Raw genomic sequence first — 14,174 nt, 5'->3', positions numbered from 1 at the left:
TTACTTTTCTGACGGCTCATTCAACAAGTCTATGCTTCAGGCTCTGCTCCTCTAATCCTGAAAGGTGGATCCAGCCTAAAAACATGGCCCTTGGCAGTCTGGTCTTTCTTCTTTCCACTTTCTTCTACAGAGATCTCATGGACTTTCACACTTTAAACTTACATGACAGGGCAATGAATGAGGCTTCTTTTCTCAGGAGAAGGAGCCCTGGAGCCAATGCTGAAGGCAAAGAGGCCTGAAGTATTCCCCACTTTCTCAACGGGGCTGCAAATAGCTCTGCTGTAAAGAGAATTAAGAGCTTCTGGGCTAAGGGTATTCTTGAACTTTCTTCCCCCAAGCATCTGCCCAGATTTGAGTGAGCGCAGAGGGAAACTATAGAGCGCATTTGATCAGGCGCTAGCTCTGTTGGCCTGAGGGAGGGGCTGATGGAACTTTCCTCCTCTGAGGATCTGCGCCCCTCCGCCAGGAGGCAGCGCGCGCCGGGGAAGCGGAACCCAGCCGCGCGCGCCACTGCTTCCGGCCGGGCGCGGGGCGCGGTGCACCACCGGCTCGCCGCCCAGCCCGGCATGGAGGAGCGCGGCGGTGCCGAGCCCACGCCGGGCTGCAGCGGCTTGGGCCCAGGCGGCGTTCGCGGCGGCGGCGCCCACTCATGGGCCCCGGAGGACGCCTGGATGGGCACCCACCCTAAGGTCAGAAGGCGCGAGAGGAGCAGGGCGCCGGTCCGGGCCCCTACCCCAGGTGGAAGGCCGCGCCGCCCCTTCGGCCCTCGACGGCCTTGGGGGCCCTGGCGCCGAGTTTGCGCGCGAACCTCGCGGAGGGGGACCCGTGTGCACACTGCCTGTTGCAGCCAGTTGTTGTTTTTGTTGGTTTCAGTGAGTTGAACTATTGCTCTGACACCCCACACCGAGACACACACACACACACACACACACACACACCCAGCCAGAGTTGAACTATTGCTCGGACACCCCACCCCCGACACACACACACACACCCCCCAGCCTTTCCAGGGCAAGACATTAAATCCAGCGCCTCTCAAGGCAGAGCCCAGTAATAACGTAGGGCTCCTCCTGAGAACCGTCTCATTTAATCCTTGCAGTAACCCAACAACCACAGCAAAAACAGTCTGCGAGCCTTGGATGCATAAGAAGATAAAAGCTTAGGCACAGCTACGTTTGCACTTAGCATTGAGCCCAGACTGTGCCGTTGTTGATTTTGCTGAAGTGCGAATTCCTAATTTTTCTGATATCTTTTAAAATTTGAATACTTCCCCAAAGCAAAACTGCTTAACAATAAGGGTGTATTTTTTGGTAAAGCAGCAAAGAAGATAGAGCACCTTGCTTGCTTCTGTTTGGCAAATTGCTGCCTTGGACCAGTAATGTCCCAAACAATGAACGGACAGTGAATGGAGATGGGGGTTTTGTAGGAATCTCAGAGAGGGGTCTAGTAACTTTAGTACCATTGCAGTCTTCTGCTGGGGAGCAGTATGTCATAGATAATTATCTAAAAACAGTCAAGGGAAGAAACATTTTTGAAGATAGAAGTCTGAAAAGAGTTCACCCCTTTTCATGTTCTCTTTCTTGATTTTATCCTCCTCCTCTGTCCCCTTATTCCTGGTCAAGGTGAGAAAAACAAACATGGAGATGTTACTCAGTGCCCTAAAAAGAGACAGATATCATATGTTTTCACTCATATGTGGATCTTGAGAAACTTGAGTGGATCTTGATCCACTCATATGTGGATCTTGAGAACAGAAGACTGTGGGGGAAGGGAAGGAGAAGAAATATATACAGAGAGGGAGGGAGGCAAACCATAAGAAACTCTTAAATACAGAGAACAAACCGAGGGTTGGAAAGGTGGACGATAGGGGAAAATGGGTGATGGGCATTGAGAGGGCACTTGTTGGACTAAGCACCGGGTGTTGTATGTAAGTGATGAATCACGGGAATCTACCCCCAAAACCAAGAGCACACTGTATACCTTGTATGTTAGCCATTTTGACAATAAATTATATTAAAAAAAAAAGAATAATCATAACACCCTTAAGAAGCATGAACCCAGTAGTTCTCTGCCTGAGACTTTGAGTAGCTGCCGGACTCTGAAAACCTGTTATGTCACCAGCTTTGTGATTTTTTGAGGGGGGCCAGGGGAAAGTTTTCAAATCTCATTGTTCCTCAGTTTCCTCATCTGTAAAATGGGGATAGTAATAGTACTTACTTTAGAGGGTCATTACCGGATTAAATCAGTTAATGTAAAGCACTGAACATTTAGTAAGTACTATATAGTATATATAAAATATATATAGTATGCAACATCAATTTCATTATATTGGTCTCATGCTTAGAAATCCTCAGTGTTTCTTTATGGGTAAAATTCAAACTTTTGGTTTGACTCTCAAGACCCTTGCAACCTGGTCTCCAGTCACCTTTTCATTGTCATTTTCAAACACATCTGAGGTATGAGGGGGACAACTAATAAAACCCCTGTTCTCCCGGACCTGTACACACTTAGGACAAAGCTAGTCGGAGAAAGGACTGAAAGTTTATACCCATGTGGGTCTGCCGATGCCTCACCTCTACTTTAGGCCTGCTCACCCACTGAGTCACTGGGATAGTTGGAAAACCTCAGGCTTCCCTTGCAGGCATAGCCCACTGAAGAATGCTCCCCCAGCGTTGACCAGCAAGTCTGAACGGAGTGGGAGTGGTATTTTAGCAGACTTTCTTCACAGGCAAACAGAGACCATGGAAATAGTGGCTTCCACAAACATGCTGCAACAGAAATCCTATTTAAAAAATGTTTTGGGGCGCCTGCGTGGCTCAGTCGGTTCAGTGTCTGACTCTTGATTTTGACTCCCATGGTTCATGAGTTCAAGCTCCACATCAGGCTCTGCTCTAACAGAGTGGACCCTGCTTGGGATTCTGTCTCCCTCTCTCTCTGCCCCTCCTTCACTCACACTCACTCTACCTCTCTCTCTCTCTCTCTTTTTCTCAAAATAAACATTTAATGATTTTTTTTAAAGTCTCTATTCTTGGCAGATAGGTTTCTTTAGAGGCGCTTGAGTATGTGTGGCTTATTCCCACCTGTGTGTGATTATTCACACTGTTACCCTGACTTCTCTATTTCCTCAAATCATATCTGCCTTTCAGGGCCCAACTTGTATCCATCTCTGCCATGAACATTCATGAACTGATCCACCTGAGTAGAGCTCTGACTTGTGTCATGGTTTCTTTTTTATTCTACACACTGGTTTTTCATCACTTACTGTCATGAGTTCTTATTTGCCTAACAGTTGCAAGTGTGCATGTGTTTGCCTTAACAATTTCAGGGTTTTTTTTTTTTTAGAGATGGGGATCAGGTATTAATTGCCTTCTAACTTGCACTATACCTAGAAGAAAGTCTTCTACTTTTTTGTATATGTGTAATGAGTAATTGATCAAGTGAAAGAAAATATTAAGACATTCTCGCCTCTCTGACAAATACATTTTCATTTCCAGTATTTAGAAATGATGGAATTAGATATAGGAGATGCCAGCCAAGTTTACATAGCATTCTTGGTTTACCTGGACCTCATGGAGAGTAAGTTATTTGTTTTATTGTTTTGTTGTTGGGCCTGTGGTGGGGGGGCTGGAGGGTTGGGTTGGGCTATGGCATTTCTTCATTCATATACTTTGGGAATTACTGGGTAACAGAAAATACTAGAAAGTGAAGAGAAGATAATATTATGGGTGATGTTTGCTCAGCAGAGTATTAGGTGGAAGTTTAGAATTTTATCTTTTATTTTTGATTAACATTATTGTCCATTCAATGATGTACTTTCAGGTAAAAGTTGGCATGAAGTAAATTGTGTGGGCTTACCAGATCTACAGCTCATCTGCCTTGTCGGTACTGAGATAGAAGGAGAAGGATTACAGACTGTGGTGCCTACACCCATCAGTGCTTCCCTCAGCCATAACAGGTAGGCGGGTGATTTTGGTCTTTATCAGGTTGTTTCCTTTCCACCAGGAATCATTAAATTCACAATAGTAAATATTTTTAAAGGAATATAGGGTACAGGGATCATAGCTTTACTCTGGGCTATTTGAGGACTGAGTTAAATATGAACATTTAACAAGTATTTAGCACTTATTGTATGGTCAGTACTTTTTCAGAGAAGGAATATATATGTTAGAAATACTGTCCTTAAGGAAACAGAAAATGTCTTCATTCTTTTTTTTTTTAAATGTCTTTAGCATTTATTTTTATTTATTTATTTTTTTGTATATATGAAATTTATTGACAAATTGGTTTCCATACAACATCCAGTGCTCATCCCAAAAGGTGCCCTCCTCAATACTCATCACCCACCCTCTCCTCCCTCCCACCCCCCATCAACCCTCAGTTTGTTCTCAGTTTTTAACAGTCTCTTATGCTTTGGTTCTCTCCCACTCTAACCTCTTTTTTTTTTTTTTTTCCTTCCCCTCCCCCATGGGTTCCTGTTAAGTTTCTCAGGATCCACATAAGAGTGAAACCATATGGTATCTGTCTTTCTCTGTATGGCTTATTTCACTTAGCATCACACTCTCCAGTTCCATCCACGTTGCTACAAAAGTCAGAGTGGCCAAAATGTCTTCATTCTTATAAGGAGGCAAGACCTTACAGTTGAAACACAGATATTTTAAGATATACCATAATAATTGGTATGGGTAATATTTGCTTTAGATGTTGGGGAAGAGTGTGATTAACCTGCAAGTTGAAATCAAAGAAAGTGTCATGCATTTCTGGAACCTTTTTAAAAAATCTTAGTTACACATAGTTGGAAAACATATCTTTATTTCATGACACATTCTCCAAATCAACCTCCCAAAACAAAACTAGATTCTTGGCAGTAACTTAGAGCTAACTTTGTGGGTCTCCTCCTTCTCTGTTTCCCAGAAAAAGGCATATATATATGCCTTATATAAAGGGCATGTAATCTTTTGAGGCTGACTTTATGCACTCTATATTATACTGCTGAAATTCACCCATTGTTCTGTATGTGTATTATATTCCATCGTGTGATGGTACCATAGTTTTCACATCCACCCTCCTGATGATGGAGTGTTGTAATGTTCAACTTTAAGGGATAATTTCAAACTGTTTTCCAAAGTGGCTGCCTCACTTCACTTTCTGCCTGCAATGTAAACAAGATATTTTGGAGTAGTATTGTCTCTGACATTTAATATTGTCAGATTTTAAGATTTTTGCCAGTTGAATGAGTTATCTCATGGTAGTGTTCATTTGCATTTTTCTGATCTCTGATAATGAACATTTATTTATATATTTATTTTTTCCTTTCTTGAGAAATTCCTGTTCATATCCTTTGCCTATTGGATTATTTGTAGTTTTCTCATTGACTTGTAGGAGTTCTTTATATATTCTTGATAATAATCATTTTGGTTGTTTCCCGGTTTTTAAATCTGTTTTCAGGTATTTTTTTGATGAATAACAGTTCTTAATTTGAATATAATCATATTATATATTTTTAATAATCAATGTCTTTGTGTCTGGGTTAAGAAATATTTCCTTTCTAGACAAATATCATATGACTTCACTCATATGAGGAATTTAAGAGACAAAACAGATGAACATAAGGGGGAAGGGAAACAAAAATAATATAAAAACAGGGAGGGGGACAAAACATAAGAGACTCTTAAATATGGAGAACAAACAGAGGGTTACTGGAGGAACTTTATTTTCATGTGGATAATCATTTTTTTCTACTTCCATTTGCTGAATAGTCCCTTCTTTCCGCATTACCTGACATATCACCTCTGTCATTTTCCAAAGCTCCATCTGTACATTGGCTTGTTTCTGGGCTCTCTTTATATTCCATTTGTCAATATACCTATGCTTGTGCCAGTGCCACATTTTCGTAATTTCTGCTTCAGAAGTCCTGGTATCTGGTTATCAAGTTTCCCCTTCCTGCTTTTTTCCTTTAGAAGCTGTAGCAGGCACCTTCTAACCTGGCTTCCTGTACTCCGGTAGTCACACCCTTGTGTAATTCCCTGTCCTTGAGTGTGGTCTGTGCTTATTGACTTGCTTGTAACAAATAAAATGAGACAGAAACAACGGGATGTTACTTCTAAGATGACATTACAAATGACCATGGCTTCTATCTTGGGCACTCTGTCTCTCTTTCCTGTTCTGAGGGAAGCCAGCTGTCCTGTGAACTGTCATTCAGAAAGGCTGAAAATAGAAGAGTAAAAAAATTATTGATAGAGTAAAATTCTTTAAAAAAAATTTTTTTTTAATGTTTATTTTTGAGAGAGAGAGACAGAGTGTGAAATGGGGAGGGGCCGAGAGAGGGAGACACAAATTCAAAACAGACTTCAGCCTCTGAGCTGTTAGCATAGAGCCCATTGCGGGGATGGAATCCATGAACTGTGAGATCATGACCTTAAGTCGGACACTTAAGCGACTGAGCCACCCAGGCACCCATCATGGAGCAAGATTCTTGACAGATGGGAAGGGATGGATTCAAGGAAATAGTTGAGATCAATATTGAACTAAAGGAGGAGGGTCCTAGCTTCTGAGCTTGTGAGTCAGGAAGAAAGGACAAATAAAAACATAGCTATATTTGGGTAGGTGTATTAAGCGTGGAAGATGGCATAGCACCTTAAATTCCAACATGAAGGACTTTGATAAATACCTGTTTTTTCTAGTTCACTATGATCGAGGTAAAAAGAGCACTGGACTAAAACCTTAAGACCTGGGTTCTGTCTTGGCACTGACACTTAATATTTTGTTTGATGGTTGGTGACATACCTAATTTCTCTGGGTTTCAGTTTCTTTGTCCTTTATTGAGGGGTCTAGATTATCCATAGATAATATGTAAGATCCCTTCTAAATCAAAGCTATTATAATTGGTTATTTTTATTGTTATATTCCATGAAACTGTACTACACTAATTTTTAGATTTCTATTAGTATTTTTGTATGGCTTTGTATAATTCATTATGAGAATTGTGTTTTGATATATCAGGCTATTCACACCTTTCTCTTAGAGGCCCTTTATTGTGAGATTTTTGTGTGTGTTTGGATCACAAATAGTTGATAGAGTTGACATCAAATTTGATCACTGATACTTGGTATTTTTCACTAGCATGATTTCCAAACCTTTCTATATCTAAAAGACTTAATAATTCATTCCTTAAAACTCCCCCTCTGTGTCTTTTAGTTATTGCAACAAATACTATGTTATCTAGTATTATTGTTATATTATTTGTTTGGACAAGGAACTACCATTTTTAATTAACCTGAACTTAATCCTAAAAAATAAAATCAGTAGTCTATTTGAATCAAAATGATTTCATAAGTCTAGAGGTACAAATTTGAGTCCTATTAATTTCTAGTTCTTGCCAACTGATGATTATTGATTTTCCAGCTTTATTGCATAAAGCTTGTTTTCTTCTTAAATAGAATTAGTTGAAAGGATAACTTAGTAAGCCATTCTTACACTCTTGCATTTAATAACCCAGAGGGCTTAAGTCTTTGTATATTGGTTTTTATATAAATATTCATAGTTATATTATGCAGTAGAATAATAATATAGAAAACAGCATAAATGAGGCTCAGCACCTATTAGATTTATTATGCCTTTTATGGCATAAAATTTTCTCAACTCAAAGTATGCAAATAACTTTTTAACAAATAAAGATTTGTGTGTGTGAATGAGAGAATGTGTGTTTGGTATGGTTCCTCGGTCTTTAGCAGGAATGATATTTTAGGTAGTAGGCATACTTTTATCTGTTTTTACTTCCATGAATGCTTTATATATAAAATGTTATGTATCTAACAGTAATGCTGTAATTTCCGACATTTGTGGTTAATGTAGGAATTTTCCTTCATTAGTAACATAGAGGAGAAAATTGTTGGCTTTAAATCTTTGGCAGCCTCGCATAGGTAAGAAATTCATTGAGATATGTCCAAAAAGTATTTGGGTAGGGCCTTGTGAGGGTAGCTCACCATAAAAATATATATAAGAGAGCTAACAGCTCTTACTTTTCTCAATAATAAATCACTGTGTTTATTTTTAAACATCATTATTTGTCATATAATATTGCTGAGGCTTTTTAGTCTTTACTTACCAAATATTTATTGAGTGTTATGTGTCAGGCAGTGATCTAATTACTGGGGATACCATGTTAATCAAGACAACTCCCTTTTTTGGTATAAGTGACATACAACATCATATTAGCTTTCAGAAGTACAATATAATGATTTGGTATTTGTATATATTGTGAAATGATCACAATAAGCCTAGTCAAGATCTGTCACCCTATGTAGTTTACAGAATTTGTTTTCTTGTAATGAGAACTTTTGTGATCTACTCTCTTAGCCATTTTCAAATATGCAACATAGTAGTATAAACTGTGGTTGCCGTGCTATACATTATATCCCCATAATTTATTTATTTTATCGGAACCCTGTACCTTTTGACTCCCTCAACCCATTTTGTCTACTGCCTACCCCCTGCCTCTGACAACCACCAATCTGTTCTCTGTATCTAGGGACTTTTTTTTTTTTTTTTTAAGATTCCACATGTAAATGAGATCAGATGGTACTTAAGACATCTCCTTAAAAATAGTGTTCTAGCGCTAAATGTTGGCGTGGAAAATAAGTTTTATTTCATTTTTTGGTAATTGTTTGATGGAATCTAATAAAAACAATTCTCCTTTGTTCTGAGATTTCATTAAATGTGTAATTTGGGACTGTTTCAACTTACTTTATTGTTACGTAATTGAATAACAAGGATAATGGAGTACGAGTACGGAAGAGTACTTTATAGAAGGTTGTAGCAGGATCCAGAGGAAGGACAGGAAAAACCTCTTGAAGGTGGTAAGAGGCCATGTTTTAGCAGGACAACTGCAAGTAATTAAGCATGATTGCCTGGCTGTATGCGTGGTGTCTGGTTCAGAGTAGATGCTTAATAATGTTGGATAAGGTAGCTGATGAAGAAATGAGTAAATAGAACTCATGAGAAAATAGGGAAGTATGGGAAATGAGGCGGAAAAGGTTACCTAGATTATGAAAGCCATCACTGATTTCAATTTTTTGCTATCAAAGGTTGTACTGTAATAAAGAGCCTCATAAGTATATCTTTGTTGTCGTGTATGAGAGTTTCTCTGGTGAAAGTCTAGAGGTAGAATGGCTGGGACTTCTAGCATTTACACCTTCCCTTTTACTGGTTGTTAGTAAATTGCTCCTGCATACGCTGTATGTTAGCCAACTTGACAATAAATAATATTAAAAAAAAATAAAGTTCAAAACTACAAAAAAAGGCTATTGGTTTATAGTCTCATAATATGTAAGTTTTCATGAGTAGGAGAAGACATTTACTGACACATAACTGACAAATTCATAGTATATGAATAACTTATGTGACTCCAGGAAAAACAACCCAACAAAAAACATGGACAGAAACAGATAAGTCACAGAAAAGGAACTCAAATGGCTCAACTCCATTTGTAGCCAGGGAAAGAGAAACCTAAGATGTGCTCATTGGAGGTTTGTCTTAACTATGCAGAAGCTTTTCAGACAGTGCACATTGTTACTGTTTGACAAAAAAGAAGGTATTAACTTATGGGGGAGTCTTTGAATAGGGCTACACCTAGCTCAGAGAGTGCCTTTGAATTAGAGATACTCCTCCTGGACTGACAAAAGTCTCTTCACCAGGACTTAAGGCTTGGCAAGCAGCATAAGCCGGATTTCAGACCTGGTTGCATCAGGCATTCTTGTGCAAGGCACAATTTGTGCAATGTACATGAGTCCCTGACCCTGAAGCATGTCTGTTGAGTCCTAGGTTCCACAAAGAACACTGTAAAACTTGCTGCCAGATGGATGGTGTCACTGAAGGGCTTTAAGCAGGGGGAGTGATACTGTAGATTATAACTTGTGGTTGTTAGAGTATTTTGCATTGTAGACATTACAATATTTCAAAGTATATTCCTAAGTATACTCTCATTTCATCAGTATTAAAATTCTAAATAGTATATAGAGAACGTATTTTATCCCAATTTCACATATAAAAAGCTGAGGTTAAAAACGTATCTTTATTTATACTCTGCTGTTTCCAAAAGATAATGAAGGATTAAGTGAGTTGAACCAAGGTTTCATAGTAGGCAGCGAAGTCTCATAGCTATTAGAGTTCTTTCTATTTTATTGGTGTTTTTTTTTATTGAAGTATAGTACATATAGTATTATGTTAGTATAACGTAGTGATTTGACAGTTATATACATTATAAGATGTTCACCACGGTAAATGTAGTTACCATGTGTCACCATACAAAGTTATATAATTATTGACTGTATTCTTGATGTTATACTTTTCATCCTCATGGCTTATTTATTTTATTACTGGAAGTTTGCAATCCCTTTCACCTATTTTGCCTACCCTCCACCCATTTCTCTCTGGCAACCACCGGTTTGTTCTCTACTTATGAGTCTATTTCGGGGTTTATGTCTGTTTGTTGTTTTGTTTTTTAGATTCTACATTTAAGTGAATTCATGTGGTTTTTATCTTTTTCTGACTTGCTTCATTTAGCATAATATCTTCTGGGTTCATCCATGTTGTTGTGAATGCCAATATTTCATTCTTTTTTTATGGCTGAGTAATGTTCCATCATTTATATTACATATATATGATGTATGTATACACACACACACACACACACACACACACACACACATCTTTACCCATTCAGCTATTGATGGACACTTGGGTTACCCCATATCTTGGCTATTGTAAATAATGCTGCAGTAAACCTAGGGGTGCATATATCTTTTTGAATTAGTATTTTCATTTTCTTTGGGTAAATACCCAGTAGTGGAATTACTGGGTCATATGGTATTTATTTTTAATTTTTTGAGGAACCTCCATACTGTCTTCCATACTGTTTGCACCAGTTTACATTCCCACCAACAGTGCACAAGTGTTCCCTTTCCTCCATATCCCTGCCAACACATTGTTTCTTGTCTTAAATCTTTGTTGTAAAATAAAACCAGATACAGAAAACTGCACAATAAAAATGTATAGATTGAGTTATATAGCAAACATCTTGAATCCTTGTAACTACCATCAAGCAAAGAAATAGAACTCTTTTCAGCTATCCCCAAACCCCTTCCATGTGCTTTGTTCCAAGCATAACCCTCTCCTTCCCACAAAAGTAGCTGTTATTCATAGTTTTATAGTAATAATTTCCTTGTGTTTCCCTGTAGTATAGTTGTGCCTTTTTTAAAGTCAATCTTACTGAGGTAAAATTTATATATTGTAAAAATCACTCATTTTAGGGAAATAGACCTGTGAGTTTTTAATGAATGTATAGTCATGTAACCAATACACAATTCTCCCCAAACTTCCCTCATGTTCCTCTGTCATCAATCCCTACGGTTTTGTCTTTTCCAGAATGTCATATCAATGGAATCATAACCTTTGTGTCATGCTTCCGTCCCTTAGCATAATGCTTTGGAGATTCTTCCATGCTGTTGTCTAAAGTAGTGTGCCCCTTTTTATTGCTGAGTAGTGTTCCATTCTGTGGATGCACCACCATTTGTTTATCCAGGTGCCAGTTGTTGGGCATTTGGATTGTTTCTAGTTTGGGGCTTTTATGGATGAAAACACTGTACATATTCTCATATAGGTCTTTGTGTAGACATATGCTTTCAGTTTTCTGGAGTAAACATTTAGGCATTGAATTACTAACTAGTTCATATGGTAAATATATTTTTAATTTTATGAGAAACTGCCAAACTATTTTCCAAAGTGACTGTGTTACTTTCTATACTCACCAGCAAAGTATAAAAGTTCCAGTTGGGTGATCATTTTGGATGATCAGTTTATTTAGTTTTAACCATTTGGATGATCAGTTTATTTAACTTTAGCCATTCAATTAAGTAGTGATATCTCATTGTGGCTTTAAATTTGTATTTCCCTAATGACTAATGATGCTGAGCATCTTTTCATGTACATATTTGCCACCCATACCTCTTCTTTGTCAAGTATCAGCTTAAATCTATTGCTTAAATTTTAAAGGTTGTATTGTGTTCTTCATAAATTGTAAGAGTTCTTTATGTGTTCTAGATGCAATTCTTTTATCAAATATTTGTTTTGAAAATATTTTCTTTTAGTCTATGACTTTTACTAATTTCTTTACAGGAACAGAGGTTTTAATTTTGATTGATGTTCAATTTAATCTTTTTATTTTCTTTTACAGTTTGTCATTTTTGGGTTCTGTGTAAGAAGTGTGTGCTTATTAACCCACAGTCATAAAATTTTCAATTATGTTTTCTTTTGAAATTTTACAGTTTTAGTTTTTACTTTTAGGTCCGTGGTTAATTTTGAGTTGAATTTTATATGTGGTGTGAGCTAAGAGTCAAGATTCTTTTTTTCTTTTTTTGTTTTTGCAAATGCATGTCCTGTTGTTCAGTGTGATTTAATTACTGTGACACCTGTGTTGAAACTCAGTTGACCGTGTGTGTGCTTCTCTTTCTGGACTCTCTAGTCTGTGCTATGCTCTGTGTGTCTGTCCTTATGTCAGTGTCACACTGTCTTGATTACTGTAGCTTTATAGAAAGACTTGAAATCACGTAGTGTAAGTCTTTCAACTTTGTTCTTTTTCAAAGTTTTTTTTTTTTTTGCTATACTAGTCCTTTTATTTTCCATATAAAATTTAAAATCAACTTTATCTCTGCAAATAAATTTGTAGAGTTCTTTGTGTCTCATGAATTTTGCCCATTAAATTTTTTTTGTATCTTATAAATCTCCATTAATCTGCAGCAGAGATTGGCACACTTTTTCCATAAAGCTCTGGATGGCAAAGGCTGTTAGTTTCACAGGCTCTTTTGTCTCTGTCACAACTCATCAGCTCTGCCATGTTAGTGTGAAAGCAGCCACGGACAATACATAAACAAGTTGGGGGCGCCTGGGTGGCGCAGTCGGTTAAGCGTCCGACTTCAGCCAGGTCACGATCTCGCGGTCCGTGAGTTCGAGCCCCGCGTCAGGCTCTGGGCTGATGGCTCGGAGCCTGGAACCTGTTTCCGATTCTGTGTCCCCCTCTCTCTCTGCCCCTCCCCCGTTCATGCTCTGTCTCTCTCTGTCCTAAAAATAAATAAACGTTGAAAAAAAAATTTAAAAAAATACATAAACAAGTGGGTGTGGCCGTGTTCTTATATAACTTTATTTACAAAAACAGAAGTTCAGATTTGGCTCACAGACCAGTAGCTTACTAGCCCTGATGTATTGGTTCTGCCTCTATCCCTTTCTTTTCTTAGCAATTTTCCTGTTAAAGAATAGTCTGGGTTTGCTAATTGCTCACTCATGGTGCATTGCAACATGTTTCCCTGTCCTCTGTGTTTGCTGCAGAGTGGCAGCTGCAACCAGAGGGTTTATAGATTTAATTTGATCACATTAGTAAGACTATAGCTGGTGGTCTGTTCTTTCATTGGTAGGCATATAATGTCTGGTTACGTCTCTGTGTGATCTTAGTAACTATCGATACTTAGTGCTTAGCTTTTGCTGGTGGTTTTAACCTTTGTTATTATAGTTGTTTCGACTCACTATTCCAGTTCACTTTTGTTGGATTGCTGCATAGACACATAGTATGAGTATTATAGGCTTTGGTCCTGTATTGTTCCCAGGACTTCTTGATGCTGACTTCTCTCTTTGACTCTCACTTAGGAAAGCATGGTGGAATGTAAATGGATGAGAATGATGATTATTTAATTTTATATTGAATCATAACCTGCCAACTTTGGTACTTTATTGTTAGAAACAAATTACTTGTCACACATTGCACAATCAACCTGAGCACACCCAATTGTAAATCACTATCCTAAACTATGCTGCTTAGCTGCTTGATTGATGGTATGCATGCATGTGTGTGTATGTGTGTATGCTCTGTATCCCTCAAAAACATTAAATCACATTTTTATTAGTAGGGAATCTGGGTAGTATACAAAGCATGAGAGCCAGAGGAGTTAGTAATTTGCTGGAGGTGTAAGCCCATGCTGTCTACAAATGACATATAGCGTAGAAGGCATGATAAGCTGTCTCCTTTATTTACATCCTAAATTTTGGAGTCTGTTGTTTGTAAAACTGGCCCAAAGTCTATCATTTACATAGGTAACGACAACTTAGTTATAAAGCCTTTCCCCAGTGAT

At 38.2% G+C, this 14,174-nt stretch overlaps 1 protein-coding gene across 4 annotated transcripts in view; it reads left to right on the top strand.

The window, feature by feature from the left end:
- The first annotated feature begins 519 nt into the window (after positions 1-519).
- Positions 520-14,174, top strand: part of TSEN15 (tRNA splicing endonuclease subunit 15) — a 185,903-nt gene continuing 172,248 nt past the window's right edge. For 3 of the 4 annotated variants that reach the window (XR_006591898.1, XR_006591897.1, XR_002739135.2), the window contains exons 1-3: positions 520-689; positions 3,495-3,576; positions 3,820-3,955. Coding sequence is in view for 1 of the 4 variants with exons in the window: in XM_023247552.2 (XP_023103320.1) it covers positions 567-689; positions 3,495-3,576; positions 3,820-3,955 (341 nt within the window). In the remaining 3 variants the exon portion in view is untranslated. The remainder of the gene's footprint in view (positions 690-3,494; positions 3,577-3,819; positions 3,956-14,174) is intronic. The other variant, XM_023247552.2, reaches the window with a different exon arrangement.

Source organism: Felis catus, chromosome F1 (genome assembly GCF_018350175.1).
Source record: "Felis catus isolate Fca126 chromosome F1, F.catus_Fca126_mat1.0, whole genome shotgun sequence".
NCBI lineage: Eukaryota > Metazoa > Chordata > Mammalia > Carnivora > Felidae > Felis > Felis catus.
This window is presented reverse-complemented; position numbering and strand designations above follow the sequence as displayed.